Here is a 20,827-nt window from a genome sequence, read left to right on the forward strand (position 1 = left end):
AATTTGTCGAGAAACTCAGATCGATCTTTAATATGGTAGATATAGTAGTAAGGAGAGAAGTCGTCAGTGAAGGTAATGAATGAATCAAAACCATCCACTCATATCACTCGAAAAGGACCACATATATCTGTGTGAATTAATTCTAATAATTTTGTGCTCCGAGTGGCCCCCTTCTTTATTTGTTTAACATATTTTTCTTTAATGTAATCTATGCAGTGGTCAGAATCGGAGAAGTCTAAGGGTTGGAGAATCTCTTCCTTAATAAGATGCTCCATTCTCACCCTCAAAATGTGGCCTAAACAACAATGCCGTAGTTTCGAAGAAGTCACATTAAATGCACTTCTCTTTTTCATATGGACACAGAAGATTTATTAAGAGGAAGAATATAAAGTTTGTCTTGTCAGATGGCAAGACCAATAACATCTGAATTAAACTTAAGAATACACTTATTGTCTCCAAAATTACAGAGAAACCCATCATCATCTAACATCGAAACTGAAATGAGATTCTTCCTCATGGAAGGAACATAAACTACATTATTCTGTTTAAGAGTGAAGCCACTATCAAAAACTAATGGAAGGGATCCAACAGCTTCAACTTTAACTTCCTTCCCATTGGCTACTCTAAGACTTTGCTCTCCCTTTTCTAATGTTCTCGCGGTAAGGAATCCCTGTAAGGAGTTGGTAACATACATAGTGGCACCAAAGTCAATCCACCATGAATTAAGGGAGAAATCAACATAATGAGATTCATCAATGAAAGTTATTAATTATTACCCTTCGTTGCGAGCCACTTCAGGAAACCAACGCATTCTTTCTGGTAGGTCCTTCTTGTGGCAGAAGTGGCATCCGTCATCCTTAGGTTCTTGAGAGGCAGGAGCAGAAGGAGCAGTGCCTTGGGTGCCCCTTGCGCTGCTTTGTTGTGCTTAACGATAAAATGCAACTTCTTCTTAGAGTTGAAATCTCCTTGAAATTTCCATTTGTTCCTAGGGCTGCTAACTTGATTAACAAAATGTTTCTTTACAGCCCTCATCCTCTCTTCCTCTTGGGCACACATCGCGACCAAGTCGCTCATGATCAATTTCTCCTTCTAAGTATTATAGTTAATCTTAAAGGGAGAAAACTCAGGAGGGAGATATGTCGTAATGAAATGGACAAGGAAACCATCAGAGATTTTTATTTTCATGCTCTTTAGTTTGGCAGCCATGTAGTCATCATCTTGATGTGTTCTCTTATGCCACCAGACCCATAATTGTATTTAGTGTTGAAGAGCTTCTAAATCAATGTACCGGCATAAATCTTGGAGGTGCCTTTGAATTTCTCCTTGACGGATATCAAGTACGCCTTAGATTTTTCTGAAGTTGGGATTGCTCCCATTATAGCTTCCGATATCGAGTTCCTCATTATCATAAGAGACAAGCGGTTGGACCGCTCCCACTTCTTAGAAAGTCATCATAAGTTTTCTTTAGTTCATCATAATTCTTCACGCCAATGGTGGGATCAGTGGGAGCATCAACTCTAAGTGCATAGTCAAGATCCAAAACTACAAGGACAACAGTCACCTTAGCTTTCCAAGCGAGAAAGTTATTCACTGTAAGTTGCTCTATATCGTCAATTGTGATGGCAACAGAGAAAGTGTTAAGTGCTGAAAAGAAAAGTTTGTCCAGATTAGAAATTTATCATGAATAAATTTGCACGAAAATAACCCTACATTGGTTTAATTAAAATCATGCAAAAATTAAAATTAAAACTCTAATCTGCATCATCATTGGGTAGAAAATGAAAAAGAATTGAAACTAACACATAAAATAATGCATAATTACAGTCAACTTTGATTAGAAAGTAATTATGAACCTACATAAATTGATCATAAAATTCTTTGAAAAATCTTCCCATTGGTTCCAATTCATCTAGAGAATTAATCGTATAAGGCTATAATCCAGTGCATAAATAGTTAAACATTAAAAATTCATTGGATAAACATTAGAAAATGTAAAAGCCCAAAACTTAAAAAAATGGCCCAATCAGCCTATTCAGTTGCCTGGCCCAGAAATTTGCGCACACTTGTGCGTGGCCCACAACGCGAATGGTGGTCCGAAGCCAGCCCAGTCTACCAGCTCGAACGTTGCACGATCCCAGTCGTTCACCGCGATTGACGGCTTGCCGTGCTCCTCACTGGAACAAAACTGCGCCGGCCACAAAAACCTAACCCTAAGCTTCAATCCTCTCCATCTCCTCTGAGAAATCCGCGCAATTGGGAGAGGAAAAGCGACCGTGGGTCCGAGAGCACCGGCGACACTCATCGCTAGCAAGAGAGAGAGAGAGAGAGAGAGAGAGAGAGAGAGAGAGAGAGAGAGAGAGATTGAAGAGAGGAAATAAGAAAAGGGTGATGCTATAAGCCTACCTGCCAAAGCGCGCCACGATCGGTTGGAGCTGTGGTGTTGCCCGTGTTGATGACGTGCGTGGCAAGAAGAAGTGCTTGGCGCTAAAGCCCTGACATGCACATACAAGATAGAGACGTGAGCTTCTGAGGAAGATCCGTATGCAAGGAGATGGCTGAGACGGAGGATCCGCGCGCGACCAAGGGATAGGAGGGGTGATCTCGCTACAGAAGAAGAGCATGAAGCGCCGATGGGTGTGATAGCGATGAAGTGCGCCCCAAAAACCGTGAGTCCCCCATTCTATCTTGATTTAGGGTTCCAATAGGTTTTTCAGTTTAGGCTTTTAGGATTGTGGTAAAGGGCTCAGATTTTGGATTGGGGAATTTTTCTTAGGTTTTTCATTAGGGTTCTTTCGGATTTCCCAAATTTCCCTTCTTTTAAGTGCTACCCGAGACTTATACATGCCCTAAGGCCCTCAAACCAATCCGAATAGCACACATGAACACACATATAAGCAAAAATTACATCTAATTCGAGCCTTAAAACCCGCAATTCATGAACTTGTGATCTAATTCGACACTAATTGGGGCTAAGTAAGATTAAAAATTGGTCAAACCGAGACATAAACACCCCGAAGACATAATCCGAGCCTAATGTGAACTTAAAACACATAATTGATAGCTATTGATGTGAACCGAAACTAATTAGGCCCATTTGATCATAAAATGACCTCAACCAAACACAATCTAACATAATTAAGGTCTAATGGGCTTGATTAGAGACAGGTTAGGCTCTGATACCGAATGTTAGACTTAGGTGTTCATCAATTCACAAGCTCTAACATCAAGCACCCATTATTGTGGAAACATGAGGTGTACCTGCGTTCGGTGAGGCCATCTTGGTGATCAGTGAGGAGATGTAGTCGGTCTAGGCGTAGATGAGTTGGTGTAGATCGTCGATGATGTCATCACCATCATGATATAGATGTACGTGTTGGTAAAGTTACGGTGGAGCCTTAGAGATCACCGGTCGTCATCCTGCAAGAGAGGCGTCAGCCTTCCCATGGCCTCTCAGCACTAGATCGATCAAGCGAATAGGGTTTTTAGGGAGAATCTTATCTTAGCCAATCATTAGATGGTGTGAGACAGTCGGCTCCTCGCTTTTAATGTTGCATGCGCTGGGCCACAGTGGACTGAAACCACGAGTCGGTTTAGTCACCCCTGATCGATCAGGCGCGTAGTGGAGTCAAACTCTCTCAGGAATAGGGCATTGGTTAGCCCGAGATCAACACCAACACCGGCATTATCTCTAGCAGTGGCTCTGAGCTGGTCTGTTCTCCCATCACCCCATAAACATGATGCCTAGCTTTATTTGGCAGAATTGTCTTGATATTTTGTTGAGAATCTGTTTGGATGACTTGAAATCCTTGGTTCAGATCACGGCATTCTGTTATTGATTTGTGGTTTGCTCACTTCAGTTTGGTCCTTAATTCAGTGCTGCTGACGCCATTTTTGGTTTGTGCTCTAGGGGATGCATGTGTCGCTGACCCAACAGGTGCAGCAGGTCGAGGACACATACGAGCAGCTGTCACTGGCTCTCGGGGAGGCGGCGGCAGCCAACCTGTTCAGCAGGTCGGTGTTTTTTGTCTCGATCGGGAGAAACAACTTCATCCATTACCATCTGCGCAATGTGTCGGGTGTCCAGATGCGTTACCTACAACGGGAGTTCAATCAGCTCCTTGTCAACACAGTGAGGCAGGAAATCAAGGTGTGCTTCTTGTTCTCTAGTTAGTTTAACTTGATGTTACGGTTTAACTTGGTGGAGCTACACCATTTATAGTTAGGGATCTTGACGCATGAAGTACTTTTACTTGCAATTGGTTCATAATGATTTCGTGCTTTAAGGGGTTGCTCCCACAGTTACCTATTATCTATTGCAGTTCTAAAGTCTGAACCAAGGAGTGAACGGAGAGTTCTCTGTAGTTAGGGCTTGTGTTTGAGGAACATACTTGTCCATGTGGGAACTGTATGCATTTGTAATTCTAGAAAGCAAACCAATCTGACCACAGGAAAGGGATTAACCTAATAGATATTAATATATCTTGATTTGTAGCAGTTCTGGGATGTAAGTTCTTTACCTTTTCTTGTGTATATCACTGGTTCTTATTTTCAAATTTGAGTTTGTGCTCAAGTAAGCACCATTAGTTTTGCACATGTTCATCTTAAGTTTTATGGCAATTGAATAGGTACTAGAATGCAAATATATCAAACTGTCGTCAGTTGGAGCACTTTGATCAAATAATAAATTCAATTGATTGAAACAGTTATCCTGAGTATGCTAGTGGTAACGACCTATAATTGATACCGATTATGTCTTGGACTAAATGCGTGTTTGATTCACTGAAGTGCTCACTTATATTTGGAGAAGTTGTACTGCCTTCCAGTTTGGAAGTCCACGTTAAATGTATTCTACTTTGAGCTCAACTGGTGGAAGGTGGAAGAGCTTGCACATCTATCATTCTGTACTCATGACATGACTATGACATAGCACGATTCTCTAAATTCATGTTCATGTTTAATTTGATTCTCAATGCCTAGTTTGTCTCCATCGATGAATCTTAAACTAAACATGTGATGACATGTGTTGATTGTAGATGTGCATGCCATGAAACTTGTGTATTGTCTAACATCAAAGAGTAAAAATGTAAATGCCGATACAAGTGGCAGTTAATTGCTTCATTTTTAAGATTATAAAACATTCATAGATTAACGGGAACTATGCATTTTTGAAACTTTATCTTATGTTCTCGACTTGTTACATTATCTGAGTAACTTATGATATACTCCATCCATTTCTAAATAGATGTCGTTTTAGGAATTTAGTTTTGTTCTTAAATAGATGTTGTTTTAGGTTTTCTAGGTGGTGTTTTTCTAAAGAGCTCCTATTAAAAGCTATTAAAAGTTGGAGTTGAAAGTGAATGAGTTTGGTGGATTGTGTGCTATTAATTGAAAGTGATGGAAGTGGGAGAATTAATTGTCATCTTGTTTTGTGTGTTGGAGGCAAAACAATCAAAAAAGAACAGAGGGAGTATAGTAATATAGAGTAGTTGTATATCGGCTGCTCTCTTCTAACAATGATGATATTATCCAGAACTTGTACAACATCAATGTTCGCAAGGTCATACTGATGGACCTACCTCCTGTTGGTTGTGCACCTCATTTCCTCGAGGAGTATGGCAGTCAAAATGGAGAATGCATTGATTATATCAACAATGTTGTGATTGAGTTCAACCATACCCTGAGTTACATGTCCAGCGAGTTCATCCGCCATCACCCGGATTCTATGATCAGTTATTGCGATACTTTCGAGGGGTCTGTGGACATACTAAATAATCGTGACCGCTATGGTGAGCAAATGCATCATTAGTACGTTTAGATTACTTGCTGTCCTTAGACAAGCAGCTACATAATAATTAAGTTGCTACAATGTTCAGGTTTTGTCACCACTACTTATGCTTGTCGTGGGCTGGGCAAGTATGGAGGCTTGATCATGTGTATTCTTCCATAGATGGCATGCAATGACGCATCAAGCCATGTCTGGTGGGACGAATTCCACCCAACAGATGCTGTCAACTGAATCCTGGCAGATAATGTGTGGTCTGGTAAGCACACCAAGATGTGCTATCCTATAGACATGCAGGAGATGATAAAACTGAAGCTGTAGGACCAACTTGAATCTCCATTGCAGTTACTTGCTCAACATACGTGTTTCTTGACAAAGGACCTGTGGGGGTTACACATTGAAATGCATGGCTTGTGAATTACAAAGGTTTATACAGATGGACTTGTCAGTTTTATATAGCTCACGTTACATGCAAGTGCGTGCTTGTTCTATGTAAATGCACTGTAAAAGATCTGTATGGTCATACTGGACATATGCACTGGTGATAATGTGTGGTGAACATGGGAGATGTCAGAAAGGATAGTTCAGTTTTGGACCTGACATGTTTCATTTCTGAATATATTCTGACAAAAACTGTCGTCGACTGTAGCTTCTGCTATTGTGCAAAACTGTGCTGGCAAAATATACAACTTTGTACAGTCAACGCAAAGTTGGCCATGGGACTCCGGTGACTAGAAGTTTGTTCAAACTAGTGCTCAATGTTACTCAGGTCTGTTTAGTTAGGCTAAGATTTTTTACCTTTCGGTTAAAAAGCTACTTTTCTCTTTCTGGCTATTGACTTTTGCAACAAATTTTTAGCTTCTTAGCATATAAAAAGCTAGAAAAACTCATCTCAACCAGCTTCTCAGCTCTTATAGCCTGTTTGTTTCAGACTGCTTTTGGTTTCTGCTTCTGTCAGAAGCGTAGAAGCTAAAAACTCAAACAGACGGATTTGCTGAAAAATGATATTTGAAAAAGTCAGAAACCTGCTTCTAAGAAAATAAACTAGAAGCTAGCTGAGAGTAGCTTTTCTGAGAAATTGTGTGCTGAGAAACCAAAAAATTATTATAAAAGTCAAAGGCTAAATTCAAAAACAGCTTTTCAGAAAATCAAAAGCACAACTTTTCAAAAAAGATAAAAGCAGAAACTCAAACAAATAGACCCTTAGTTTATTTCCTCGTAAGTCAATTTTTCAACTTTTTAAAAACCAGCTCACCAACTAGGTTATTTGGTTTGACTTCCGACTTCCAAGAAACACAAGCCAAAATAAACCAAACCAAACACAGCCTTAATAATCAGCCACTTCAGATGCCAGTTTTATAACCTCAAGAACCAAAGCAAAAAAACAAAAAGAGGAAGGCCTAGCACTCATCATTCTGACCCTTACAACCATGTCCTCAAGTGAACCACCAGCTTACAGTATCCTTATGGTTTGTTTCGATGCTAATTTGCGCGCTGTCCTTTGATGTGGGGGCTCTTCAAAATCCCAGGAGGTTGCTGTTGCTGTACGTCTGAGACTTAGTCATCAGATGCTTTGTGCTGATGAGTAGCAACCTGAGCTAGCAGTGTCCTCACAGCCTGTCCATGCCCACAGTGAGCAATATAGGATAGAGCATAGGGCGCTTGCAAGGGTGCTACAATTCTTCATCACAAACTTCAGAGGTCAGAACAAAGCTAGGAAATGCCATGGTTATGTCCCTGCAAAGGAGATGCGCAATGCATCGCAACACGTCCGAGTTTACTATACTTGATAGATAAAGTCGTGCAGGTAGCTGAAGTGTCACAGCGTGAAGTTTTTCAGGGAAGCACCAAGCATATTTCACATGATGAAAATACCAGACATACTTACTTTAGGTATGGAAGCGTCATATTCTTCAGTAAACCTAGGTTTTTACTTGCAAAAGCCCTCCATTCATCGGGATCTATCTTCCCGTCACCGTTCAGGTCTGCTTGCTTGAACGTCTGCCAAAACTTGAGTTAGCATATCATGAATCCATGTGTTGGCTGGCAGCCACATAAGTTGAACACTTCTTGCGCCACAAGCAGTGAATTCAAATGCAACCTATGACAAATTTTGTGAAGGAATTGGACTGAAAGCTACCAGGCACTTCGGTTTGCCAGCGAAAAGTCAGGTGTGAAGGCAATTTAGAGCAAACAAACGTTTCACACACTACACTTTAAGTTGAGTGGTAGTCATATGTGGACCAAGCAAGCTGTACGGATGAGCTGAAAGGGACGGTTCGTCTTGATGTACTCTACCTGATCCACAATTTGTTCGACAGCGTCATCAGAAAGAAGCAAATCTGATTCATTCAGAATGGCAAGCACCATTTCCTTCAACTGCATGTATCGATCAAAGATAAAGTCTCAGTTAATCTAGGATTTTCAGAGTTAAAAGAAGTAAGATGGTTTTCATACTGGTATTAGTGCAAAAAAAAAATGGAATAAGGGAGTAATGTTCTATTTTGTTCAACTGTGGTTTAATTTCTTGCACGAAGAAGAAAGGTGCTGTCAGTACTGAATACTGAAGGCTAGGTTATGCATCGAAATTGCAGTATGTGGTAGTATTTCCAGAATATTACACAAGTCCTTCCATGGAAGGAATTGTAATAAGAATAATTAAATGATTCAAATACTGTCATCTACATGTTAAAATTATGTGCATACATGAAAGTACTACTATTTTTCCCATAATTAAATGAATGTGTTAAATATTGATAAATTCATAAATAAATATTGAGATATCTAAAATTGGTGAACCTAATTTTTTTAGTCTTCTTTTGTTATACTATATGCAAAAAAAAATGGGCGTAGCATAGGCGTGCCAATCCGCCTAGTTTAGTGTAATCATGATTTTCCTTAGTGCAATCAAGAACTTATTTTATAATTTCCTTCTTAATCTAAATTTTGCACTTCCAAACTTAGTGTCTTATTAATCAAAGATGCATACCTCTTCGTGCTCAATGTATCCAGTACTTCTCAGATCATATAACCGAAATGCAACTGCAAGAAGGAATTCCTTCAGATGCAGACATAGAAGCAGCATATGAACAAAACACAAAAGAGAGAGAATGCTTAGTTACAGATAATTACAGGAGATTAATAAATATCACAACAAAATTTCAAGATCACTGGTGTTGCTTTGTGCACTAAATGTTCTTTACGGCTTCACGTTTTCCTCTATCTTCTAGAACTGCCTAATTGCCAGAAAATTGTGTTTCTGCTGTAGATTTTCGGTGAGTAAAAAGAGGTAAAAAAAAGCTGCAATACTGCTACTAGAACTTGACCCATTTTTCATCACAAAGCCATATCCTAAACACTACAATGACGTAGTGGGCAATAAGTAGCTTAGACCATATACACCAGGAGGTGTGAGCTGGAATTGGCATTTGGGATTCTTACAGGCAATCTTTTCAGCCATAGGCGTATCGGGGTGGAAAATGTTGAGGGACCGAACAAACTCCCCGAAATCAATCACCCCATTGCGCTTCAGATCAAACAGATCAAATATCTGTACATATTAGAGAACACAGTGTCATACATCTCAACAGATTTTACAGTTCAAGTAACACCAGATGTTCCTAGAAAAGTTTTTGCATGAATATAACAAACTAATCAGAAAGTGGCCAGGTAAGATTTCAGTAGGAAAATCTGGAAATATACATGTTTTAGCAACATAATTAAAGGGCACCGAAATGATCCAGGAGATAACTGCTACAATGGAGCAGTATGAATTAGAAACTGACCCGATCGGCGAAGAGATTCTTCTTGTTGCTGTTCCTGAAGAGAGCAAGTTGGAACTCCTCCTGTTCGAGAAAAAGGCAGTTCGGAATTGATGACTTGGAGCTTCAGATCACATATAGCGATAAGTTTGGTGACACTGCAAGCAGACAATACCTTATGAATAAGCCCATCCTTGGATATGGAATGGCTTATCTTCTTGTACAGCTCATAGAGGGCCTCCACTTCATTCACAGAAACTGCAAGAAGCAGGAGCAGGTGAACAACAAGAATTAATAATGATCCTCCATGCTTGAACTAAAACAAGGACTCCAAAAAGAACTTCAATTTTCTCGTGGAGTGCTCAGTATTCTTACATGTAGTCTCCATGGCCAGGATAATAGGATCCTCATATCCCGGAGCTCGCTTGAACTGCTTGGAAGATGCACAGCCCATGCAAACGAACTCTGAAGAGCAACAACCACACCCTTTGTTGAAGTTAACAATCAACCCGCTTTTACCGCAGAAAGTGATCCAAAAGCACCTATGCAAGAGGAGAAAGGCATGGGCATCAACACAGCTAAAGGACAAGCCACAAGCGGAAGTTTCAGGTGAAAAAAAAAAAACTCAACAGACACAGGAAGCAGTTGGGCATCAAAATTCAAACACACAACACGCAAGAGGAGAAAGGCATGGGCATCAACACAGCTAAAGGACAAGCCACAAGCGGAAGTTTCAGGTGAAAAAAAAAAAACTCAACAAACACAGGAAGCAGTTGGGCATCAAAATTCAAACACACACACGCAAGAGGAGAAGAGCTCACCTAGCTAGATGCAACTTTTTCACTACCAGAGATCAGCAAGAGGCTGAGCAGAAGAGGGAGTGTGAAGTGAAGTATCTTCTAAGCTCCAATTTTATGGCAGATACAATGGACATGGAAGAAGAAGTAAACCTATATTTATAGGCACGCATACGGACAACTCACACTATGGCGTTTGATTGGCAAAAAAAAAAAAAAAAACTCACACTGTGGCGCAACACCAAGACATTTCTAGAGAAATATTACTAGTACCGACAGGCCGGGCAAGAGTTGACTTGTACTCGTTCCTTGCAACATGAGCCGCAGATTTTATCTTTATTCAATTCATCACCTGTCATTATTCAAAATTTGAAAATTAAAAAGTGTTGGGATTATATAAACATGGCCTAGTAGTTTACAGTTGTGCCTAGCATTCTAGCCTAGATGCCAGCTATATACACATTAAGTAATCAGCCAAAAGGACAAGGATTTAGGTCTACCAAAGATGTGTCTAAAACGACGTCTTGCGTTTGATACTATCAAGTTTTGTCAACGTCGGGCCTGTATTTTTCGACGGATGCATCCGTTGGTGGTGACGCATGCCGTTCGGTCCGGCTATGAAAGGAAACCGAAGAAATCTTGGAGGAGGCTTGACGTTGCAGCAATGCGAGCCTTGCTTCAAAAAGAAAATTGCAGCGTACAGTCAGGGTCGGTTCCCTCAGGTGTGTCGCGAGCTAGATATCATCGAGGCAACTGACGAACTGACGACGGCGGCGGCCGTTGGCTACAGCACGAGGTGGCCCGAGGCAGCCTGAGCGGCTGCGGGCTGCTGCTGAGGGGCGCCAGCGGCCTGGTGCGGGCGGCGCAGGCGAGGAAGCGAACCGAGGAGGACTGTGCGGGCGCGTGAGGTCGGGTCCAAGCGTGATTCGGCTTCGTGCTGGACTTCTGTGCCGGACACGGGGCGCGTGAGGTCGGCTCGGTCGGGAGTCCAGGTAGGATGCGTGGCGCAGAGAGGCTGCGGAGTTCGACTCTGAGTCGGTTTGCAATACCGACGGCCAGTGACATAAATAGCGCAGATGGTGTCGATAGGCCGAGGCGCAGTAACAGATCCGATCAGAGGCGAAAAAAAAAAGTCTATGGGGATTGGAAAAAAAATTGCAATCGGATTGTTCATGAACCAGTGCTTGTAACGGTTGGTGGTAAAAAACGGGCTCAAGCGGGTCGGTTTTGTTATGTGTAAGCGGTGTGATTGTCAAGGAGGCTCGTTTGTGCGGGACCAAAGAGATTCGGTAGTATACGGCAATAAGTAGATGGCAATGGCGTCCAAATTCAATGTGATGAGGTTTGACGGAACTGGCAATTTTGGTCTTTGGTAGACGAGAGTTAAGAACCTACTGGCACAGTAGGGTATCCTGAAGGCTCTGCAGGTGATGAAGTTGGCCACGGTAAATAATGATAAGTGGAAGGAGATGTAAACACAAGCAGCGGCATCAATCAGGTTGTGTCTCTCTGATCAGACCATGTAATATATCATGGATGAGTCATCACCTAAGAAAATTTGGAATAAATTGGCCGATCAATTCCTGTCCAAACATGGACTCAGAAGTTATATCTGATGCAAAAAATTGTATTGGCCGAAGATGCATGAGGGGTCGAAGCTTGTTGAGCACATAAACATTTTCAATCAAAATGTAGCTAACCTTGTGAAGGTGGAGGTGAAAATTGATGATAAAGATACGGCAATTATTCTTTTGTGTTCCTTGCCAAATTGTTATGAGCAATTGGTCACAACATTGGCGTACGGCAAAAAGGCAGTCAAAGTTGATATTCTTGCAACATTGTTTACTCATTAACAAAGAAGAAAGAACAATGCAGGTGATGGTTTATCAGGATACGCTTGCTGGTCAGGGTGATTGAGATAGGAAGACTGACAAGAAAAAGAAGAAGGGGCTATAATGATATAAATGCGATGATTGTGGACATATGAAGAAATATTGTCTAGAACTGAAAAAGCGCGTGGTAAATATTATGGTTTTAAAGAAAGATGGTTCGGAGAGAGATAGTGATCACATTCTCATAATATCAAGTGAAAAGTCTTGTGATGAAGAATGGCTATTAAATTCTTCAAGTTCCTATCATACAACATCTAAGAAGGAGTGGTTCTCTTTATACACTGAAAGTGATCTTGGTATTGCTCACTTGGGAGGTAACATAGGCTACCGTATTATGAGAGTTGGTAACATCAGGTTGAATATGTAGACATAAAGTACTACTCGAGAGTGTGCGGCACATGTCAGGATTTAGGGGGAATCTGATCTCACTTGAAATTATGCATGAAGAAGATTGATTGTATCAAGCGGTGCCATATAAGAAGACCTTGAAGGTGATGCAGGATGGCAAGACCATGATGATAGGTGCAGAAGAGGGAGTTCATGGGTACAAACTCAAAGGTGAAGTCATGGAGGAGGGAGCTGCAGACTTTGCAAAATTCAGTCCTGCGAGGCATCCTTGTCGGGCTGCTCGATGTCAGCAGCGTAACTAGACGACTCAAATCTGGATACACGGAGGTTCACACATGATGACTTCAAGGTTTGTATGCATATTCATTCAAGGTGGAGTTTGTTGGGATATATCTTGAATATGTGTACAAGAATCGGTTACGGATAGACTTGAGTTTCAATTGGGCAGCATTAGGGATAGAGTTGTTGTTAAACTCCTATTTTTGAGCCTATAAATATTAAGCACCACCGTGTAACCACAAACAATGACAAACAGATGAATATAGTGAGGAGCGTCTATAGTCATGCCCGAAGATATAGGCAAGATGGTCGAACTTTGTTAAAAAACATTGTGTTGAAGCAAGAGTTCATCTTGCCCTAGCAAGTACGGCGAGAGTTTCTTCTAAGGAGGAGACTCAAGCTTGGAGACGAAGTTTGAGAGAAAGGAACACCACGAATATATTGATGGTAGAAAAATATATCACTTTGAGAGGAGTATCACAGCGTTCGCTGTCTTGCTTGTTCTCCCCGCTGTGTCTGTCCATGGCCTCCTATTTATAGATCCATGCGTAGCTTGGCGTACAAGTTATCATAATGTATAAATATCTGGGATCCGGCCAAATTACTGGACCTTATCCCGGATAAATATCCATCATGGTAATTATCGTGGTGCCTACCCCCTGAAGGGGGCGAGCCGGTCGCCGATTGCGGCCCGACGCCACACTGTTAGGGGTGTCAGGATAGCCTTCATCACGCCGGGGTATCAGAGTGACGTCCATTAGTCTAGGCCTTTAATGCCGGTCACTTCCTTGCAGGCAAAGCACGACCGGTGCTCCCCTTTCGGCAGATCTTTCCTAAGGCCTGCTGACTCACCCCGTTGCCTTCGGGAACGCGGCCCGATTAGCCCGAGGCGGGGGCTTCAGGAGGCATAGAACCGGGAGGTGAAGGCTTTAGGAAGCGGGACCCCGGAGGGCCGGGGCTTCGAGAGGCCGAAGCTTCGGAGGACCGAGGCTTCGGGAGGTCGTGTTTTGAGGAGGCTTCGGGAGGTTGTGTTTTGAAGAGGCTTTGGGAGGTCGAGCCGGTGGAGCCAAGGGAAGGTTTCGTAGGTCCAAAGGGGTACCGTGAAAGGATCTGATGATATTAGAAATCGAGTTTTTAACAGAGGGTTCGGAGATCAAAGCTCCGGAGGGACCTAGGTGGTGATCTTCAACCATTATCCTCAGACTGGTTTATTTTCCCCCCAACATATTGTATTTTAGTGTGTTGATCTTTTACTTGGTTTGATGATATTGGTGATGCTTCCGCTAAACCATAACAATTACGATGGCGTGACTGCGACTAGACTGACTTTCAAGACTAGCAACTCCCCCTATTGTTCCTCAAATTTTCTTCAATTTTTCATACTCTATATATTACCATTTTTGTATAAACATATACAAGTTTTATCTGGGTAATTTGCATTTTTTTAATGCTACATAAACATGATATGCATATAGAGAGAGGAATTCCTGACATTTGGGAATTATTTCTCTTGGTAAATCAATGGATGGAGTTACAGCATAACTGTTAGAATAAGATGTACCAATGCAAGAAAGATCGCACGGTATCATTAATGAATTCCACATTGTATCTTTTTTTCCTTTTCTTTTTTCAAAAAGGAGTTGACAGGAGGAAGCATCTCGCGTGGGATACCTTTACAAACCTTACCATAAATTTTACACAAATTTGCGATGGTTACACACAACAAAAACATTGATATTTTTTTTTGGGTTAAGTGATATATGTCTTGATATGTCGCTTCCAAAATATGTGACTCGTTCACGAAGCCCTTTTGTTTAAATAGTGAGGTTATTTTAAATGATATCTGGTGTCATATAATTATGTGGGAAAATGATGATTCATAGATCATATGTATTGATTGATGATCATATTTCACAGATAATAGGTATAAAAATATCAAATTAATAATATGGACATATGTTAGAAAATATGGTGTTAGATACACCAATCTCGAGATACTATTAGGATTATTATATAATATGCTATCAGTTGTAATCTCCATTGGTGTACCTGCAGAATCTTTAGATCTAAGATTATTATTGATTCCCAAGATGTGTAATAACACACTTAAAGGCTACCAAACACTATTCCGTAACTGGATATTTATTAAGGTAGATTTCGGATTTGTCATGAAACATGTCAAGAGATGTGAGCAATCAAGATAGAATTATCTCCTCCTTGATAATAGAAGAGATATCTCTAGGTCACTCAATGTGGTTAGATTAGTAAATACATGACCATTCCAATATGATTAAAGAGTTAATCATGAGTTTAGTACTCTACTATAAGGTTGAGTAAATAGTTGAGCTATTACAAGGATGTCGCGTGTCTCGCCTTGAGCTTGAACGGTATCATGAGGCAAAGGGATTTGTGTATATGTATATTAAGGTTCAGCCGATATGATCTTTATATATATTTGTGACTCAATATGTCTTGCTAGGGACAGCTATTAATTTCGATTCGAAAAAGGGTTTTCGAGTTGTGGCCATTTATACATGAACCTAATAGATCACACACTTAATTGATTGGAACAATATATATGGATTGGATCCATTAGTGGATTTAGTTGGATTGTGATTCATGAGGGATTAAAGTCCTAATGAGCTACCAACGTGGAAGCCCATTAGTTGGCTCTATATAAAGGGAGGCATAAGGTGAGCGTGTGGATCGTTCAGCTACTCCAAACCCTAGTTGTACCCCTCCACTCGACCTTTAAAAATCCTAGACACACATCTGGTGCTAGCACACTTGCGCAAAATGTTCCACCCCAGAATATGTGGATACCGTACAGGTGCTGTTGCAACTGCAGCACTGATCAGCATGGCAACTAGAACTTGAAGTTGATGGTGATTTGACTCCTGATCGTTTTCAAGTTAGAAGTCGAAACACTCCTGATAAGGAATTCAAAGCATTCCAAACTAGGAAGTAAACTAGGAAGTCAATAGTATACATCTACTCGAGGAGAAAATCGTGTAGCAGGAACGACCACCCTGCTAAGTTTGGTTACTTCCTCTATAGTGGCGTGCATGACATTGGACCTGACTGCTCTAACTTTTCTTTTGATACACTATGCGTCTAGTGGTAACAATTCATGATCCTCTACTCGTACGATTTCCTGGTTGACCATAGTAGAATTTTTTATTTCATGCTAGTGTAGCCAACAAACGGCTCAGCCTAGCCCACACATGAAACGACAATGATGTCACCTAGAGGGGGGTGAATATGTATTTTTACAAAAATTTGCCCCCTTTTACCGTTGGCCTAAACTTACAGTGGAAACTAAACTAACAAATTTTTCAAAAGTGAAAAACCTAAATATGCTAGACTCAACTAGTGCAAAATCACCCTAAATAAGTGTAAACGTTACAATCCTAGGGTGACAAAGATTATTCAAAACTAGCGAAAGATATGCAAGAAAATTCTAATTGAAAATCCTTAAAACATTGTTCATCGAATACTTCGAGTTGACCCGAAACCTCCAGATTCAAAGCTGATTGTATATTATTCAGAGTATCCGGGTTAAATCCAGACACCTCAACTAGAGGTTCCTATGTCTTCTTTAAAGGGCTCGGTCATATTTGAGTCGGATCTCTCTCAACCATTTTCCTCGCCAAGCTCGGTCACAGTTGAGCTTGGGTTTTCACTCTTGATTTCTTCCCTTTCGGAGGCAAAATCAAAGCCTTCACAAATTTCCTGCGACACACCACAACCTTGGGTGCTCGCCGGCGATGCCTAGTCGCCTAGGAGCCTCATGCTCCAAGAGTAACAAATGCTTTGCAAACTTCTTGTTGATGAACTCGAGTGCTCAAGATGGGAGATACACTCACTTGCACTCAAAGATGCAATCTCTCAACCCAATTCACTCTTAAATCACACACTAGATTAGAGTGGGAGGGAGTTCTTTTGGCTCTAGAGATGTTCTTTTTTGTGCTATTGCCACAACAACAAAGGATGGAGGTGAGAGGGTATATATATACCCAACCCCCCAAAACTAGACATTACATAGCCTCATCTGGAGGGTCCGAAACCTGGAAAATCTGGATTTCACCCGAAACCTTCGAGTTCAATAGAACTGACCCCGGAAAAATAGCGATAACTTTTAATCTTAAAGTCTGATTTCAATGATTTTGGACTCTATAGAAAGTTTAGTCAAAGGTCTACACATCCCAACTAAATTCATGACCTCAAAAACGATGGATCGAACTAGAAACACTCTGAAATCTAATTTAGACACTTCCACACTTTCTACACCAGGCTCCTTAAGCTAACTCTCACTTTGAGTTAGTTAGAAAACTCTTGAGCACTGAGACACAATAATTACTTCTACGTTACATCCCTCTTAATAGTGCGGCATACTTGTACTTAATTTCAAATGTAAAACTCGTCTGAACCAATTTGAGCATTTGAATACTTTCAAGTACCGCTTCTTTCTTTCAAATCTTGAGGTTTGCCAACTTCTATATAATCTTCACTCCATCTCTTCTTGATTCTTCATATGATTGATGCGAGTCACCCATAGCTTCCTATGGCCTCACACAGTCTATTGGCACAAAGCCTTCACTCGCTGTTCATCATCGCCTTGGCCTTTCGGCGCCAAGCCATTTGCTTGCCCTTCACCACTGAATGATCCATCGCAATCGAGTCTTACTTTCCCTTCACCGTCTTGCCATAGAAAAATATTTTGTATCCGACATCATCAATAAATTCACTTTATCATATATGGAGTGCAATCTTGTTCTTCACTCTTAGCATATATGATTTCAATTCAACTTATGCCTTCTTATGGATCATAACCCCAACTCACTCTCAAGTATAAAGCACATAGGTTAGTCCATAAAACTCTATTGATATTAGCATAAATTTAGTTACTTGACCTCCACAAGTAACTTAGCTTTCATTCTTCAAACTTCTTCTTCTTCTTATGAACAGCACTAAGATCTCAATAATTTTAATGCAATTCTTTGAACTCATGGCATTTCTTAATGAATCCATACTTCATTTCTTCTACATCTCCTATGAAATAACCTAATAACAATTCTCAATATCATTGTTAGTCTATAGGTATTGTCATCATTTACCTGAGCATCACCTATAGCTCATTGATCTTGATGCATATCTCTCCTCTATGCATCACCTATGAAACATCATACTAACAATTCTCAACAACATAGTATTGTCATTAATTACCAAAATCACATATAAGAGCTAGATGCACTTTCAATACCTCCTCTTACCTTGTTGCCACGTCATCGACTGGGGAGAAGAGGATTCAGGTCCCCTCTCTCTCCCATCAGGGTGGGTGTGGGTAGAGAGGGATGGCAGCAGTGGCACAACCCTCTACCCACCCTAGCTGGATGCATGTGTGTGCTGCTTGGGCATGGGTGACAGTGTTGCTCCCCTCCCCTCTCCTATTTGAGGGACTAGATACTTTTCCCTCATCTCACATCACAACGACGCACTCCTCCACCCACATCTTTGTCTCTCTCTCATTGCCAACAAAGCTCCAATCCCTCTCATCCTCCTCATGGATCCATGACGGATGTCGTTGCGGACCATATGTGGCACATGTGTCCACATTCATGGATTAGGACAGAAACCCTAGTGGGCAACAATGGATCGGTGGGTGACTTCAGCAAGCTCCACATCGGCTTGTCTGTCGTGCTCGACTTTGGTGAAGCCTGTTTTGGTGGTGCGAATGTGGTCACGTTTGGTGTCGTCCCTTGATGCCACTGACCTTGTCCCAATCTTCTATCTTGAATGCTTCTAGTATTGTGGCCAACGATGCTTAGGTGGGGTTTGGCTAGTGGGCTCGTGCGTTCTAACCGACTTTGTTGTGCTTGTGCGTTGCTGTGATGGTTGTTGGTGTGTTAGCAGCAAGTTCTATGTTTTCACGCCCTTCATGGTAGCTCTGTTCAAGTTGTTGTCCAACCTAGCTTGAAGCTTGGGCCCCTGTGCTCAGTGATGATAGCGGCGCAATGAGGCATATCGCGATAGTCCATAGGCTTTACTAGGGTTTTAGAGTGTTGTTTAATTCACCATTATTCAATTAATTGCTTATTTCTATCATTTGCTCTGTTAGCATATTATCTATGTAGGGATGCTTTTATATATTATTTTAATTGTGGTTAATATTAATTCAAATCCCTAGAAATATTGCTTATGATTTAGGCTTTTAATTGTTAGTCTAAAACCCTTATTTTGATAAGATAAGGGTGGTTATATTAGTCTTGGAAGACTTCCTAGAGCAATTAACCATTATTCTGTGAGCAAAACATTAATTAAATAACCATGATAATGATGTTTTTCTATCTAAGTTGTATAATTGCCATATTTAAAATAAGGGAGATCAAAGCTCTGTTAAAAGCTGGTGCAACCAACAAGCTTCAGCAACACCATTGGCCATAGCACGATACTTGGCCTCTGCACTGGATCTGGAAATAGTATGTTGTCACTTAGATGACCAGGAAACCAGATTGTCACCCAAGAAGACACCGTAGCCCAAGGTGGACTTGTGCGTATCGGGACAACCAGCCCAATCAGCATCGGAGTAGACAACAAACTCAGTCGGAGTTGTGCGGTAGAGAAGGAGGCCATGATCCAAATTGCCAAAGGGCCCTGAATATAGCAGAGGATGCGCTTGGCAGCAAGGAGATTTTTCTTCTATTTTTCTCTTATTTTTTTCTTACCTCAGCAGCACTAAATGAAAAATGAAACAAGGTTGTGAGAAAAAAAGGAAAAAAATGTAGAGTTGTATGTTGTACTCGTAACACCTAGCATTTGTCAAACACTTAAGATACTTATTTTTGTTAATTTTTATTAATTGGATTGGAGTTGATTATTTATTTTATCCTAGTTTTTAATTGATTGGATTGGATTCATTATTGTTCCTTTTGATTAATCAAGACTACCTACATCTGAAGAACATTTTGATTAATCAAGACTACCTACATCTGAAGAAAGAAAGTCAAACTAATTAGATTTACATAGCCTTTCAGTTTAGAATAGATGGAATGCAATAGGCTATTCAAAAATATTTTTTATTTTTCTCTTATTTTTCCCCATCTTACCAGCACTATTATATGAACCATTGTACATTTCTGCTTAAGTTTGATATAAGAGATGGCAGCTATAGACACAAACGCATGTTCCGAAAATGGTGCAGAAACTTCAGGGTGAGAACTTAATCTTCCAGGTTGAATTTGCCCTTAAAAATTTTTCCGAACCCGACAAAGCTAGGGATAAACAGATGTAGATTTTTCTATAGATATCCGTAAAATACAAAAATATCAAAATTAGAGTCCGTATGCAAAAGTTATACCCGTTTTATTGAAGACACTCTAGATCACCTATCAAATTGCAATCGTTTGCATGAGATATTTAGAAATTCATAAAAAATTAATACAAATTTGAATGAAGAAAATTTTTATATAAATTATAATCCTTGATGAAATTTGGCAAAATCAGTCATCAGTGATGGGTCAATATTACAACCCGTTACTAATATTCAGTCATTAGTAATAGTTTAAGATTACGATCCGTCACTAATGTTCAGTCATTAGTGACGGGTCATGGTTCTGACCTGTCACTATTCTATCTTGGATATTTTATCCTTTTAATCTTCTTTGCTGAAAGTCATTTATGACGGGTCATGACCCATCACCAACAACATTCAGAAAAGAAGATTAAAAGGATAAAATATTCATTTTCTATCACAACTACGTGATAGGAGAGGTGGTAAGATGCTACACGCGTAAGGGGAGGTCGCCGGTTCGATTCCCACATAATGTAGACTGAAAATAGTCTAAAAATTAGCATGGCATTTGGGGTACGTACGATGGGCCTGCGTTGAGATGGCTCAAGTGAAAAAAATTAATTTTTTTGACTTTTTTCGTTTCATAAAAACACGTAAAATATTTATCAATCATTAGT

The 20,827-nt window shown here is 40.5% G+C and overlaps 2 protein-coding genes across 2 annotated transcripts; one reads left to right on the forward strand and one right to left on the reverse strand.

Annotated features, from left to right (window-relative positions):
• Positions 1 to 2,195: 2,195 nt before the first annotated feature.
• On the forward strand, positions 2,196 to 6,619 carry LOC133918810 (GDSL esterase/lipase At1g29660-like). Its single transcript, XM_062362881.1, has 4 exons — positions 2,196 to 2,666; positions 3,908 to 4,147; positions 5,531 to 5,786; positions 5,874 to 6,619. Exons 1-4 carry the CDS (start codon positions 2,631 to 2,633, stop codon positions 5,945 to 5,947), a joined length of 606 nt encoding a protein of 201 aa, XP_062218865.1. The 5' UTR covers positions 2,196 to 2,630; the 3' UTR covers positions 5,948 to 6,619.
• A 350-nt stretch (positions 6,620 to 6,969) lies between these two features.
• On the reverse strand, positions 6,970 to 10,459 carry LOC133918811 (calcineurin B-like protein 7). The gene is made up of 9 exons (XM_062362882.1): positions 10,365 to 10,459; positions 9,919 to 10,085; positions 9,719 to 9,801; positions 9,568 to 9,627; positions 9,224 to 9,332; positions 8,772 to 8,824; positions 8,081 to 8,161; positions 7,671 to 7,783; positions 6,970 to 7,519 (listed from the first exon to the last, which is right to left on the reverse strand). The coding sequence occupies exons 2-9, from the start codon at positions 9,995 to 9,997 to the stop codon at positions 7,456 to 7,458; spliced, it is 642 nt and encodes a 213-aa protein (XP_062218866.1). The 5' UTR covers positions 9,998 to 10,085; positions 10,365 to 10,459; the 3' UTR covers positions 6,970 to 7,455.
• Between the last annotated feature and the right edge of the window lie 10,368 nt (positions 10,460 to 20,827).

This window comes from Phragmites australis, chromosome 5 (genome assembly GCF_958298935.1).
Source record: "Phragmites australis chromosome 5, lpPhrAust1.1, whole genome shotgun sequence".
NCBI lineage: Eukaryota > Viridiplantae > Streptophyta > Magnoliopsida > Poales > Poaceae > Phragmites > Phragmites australis.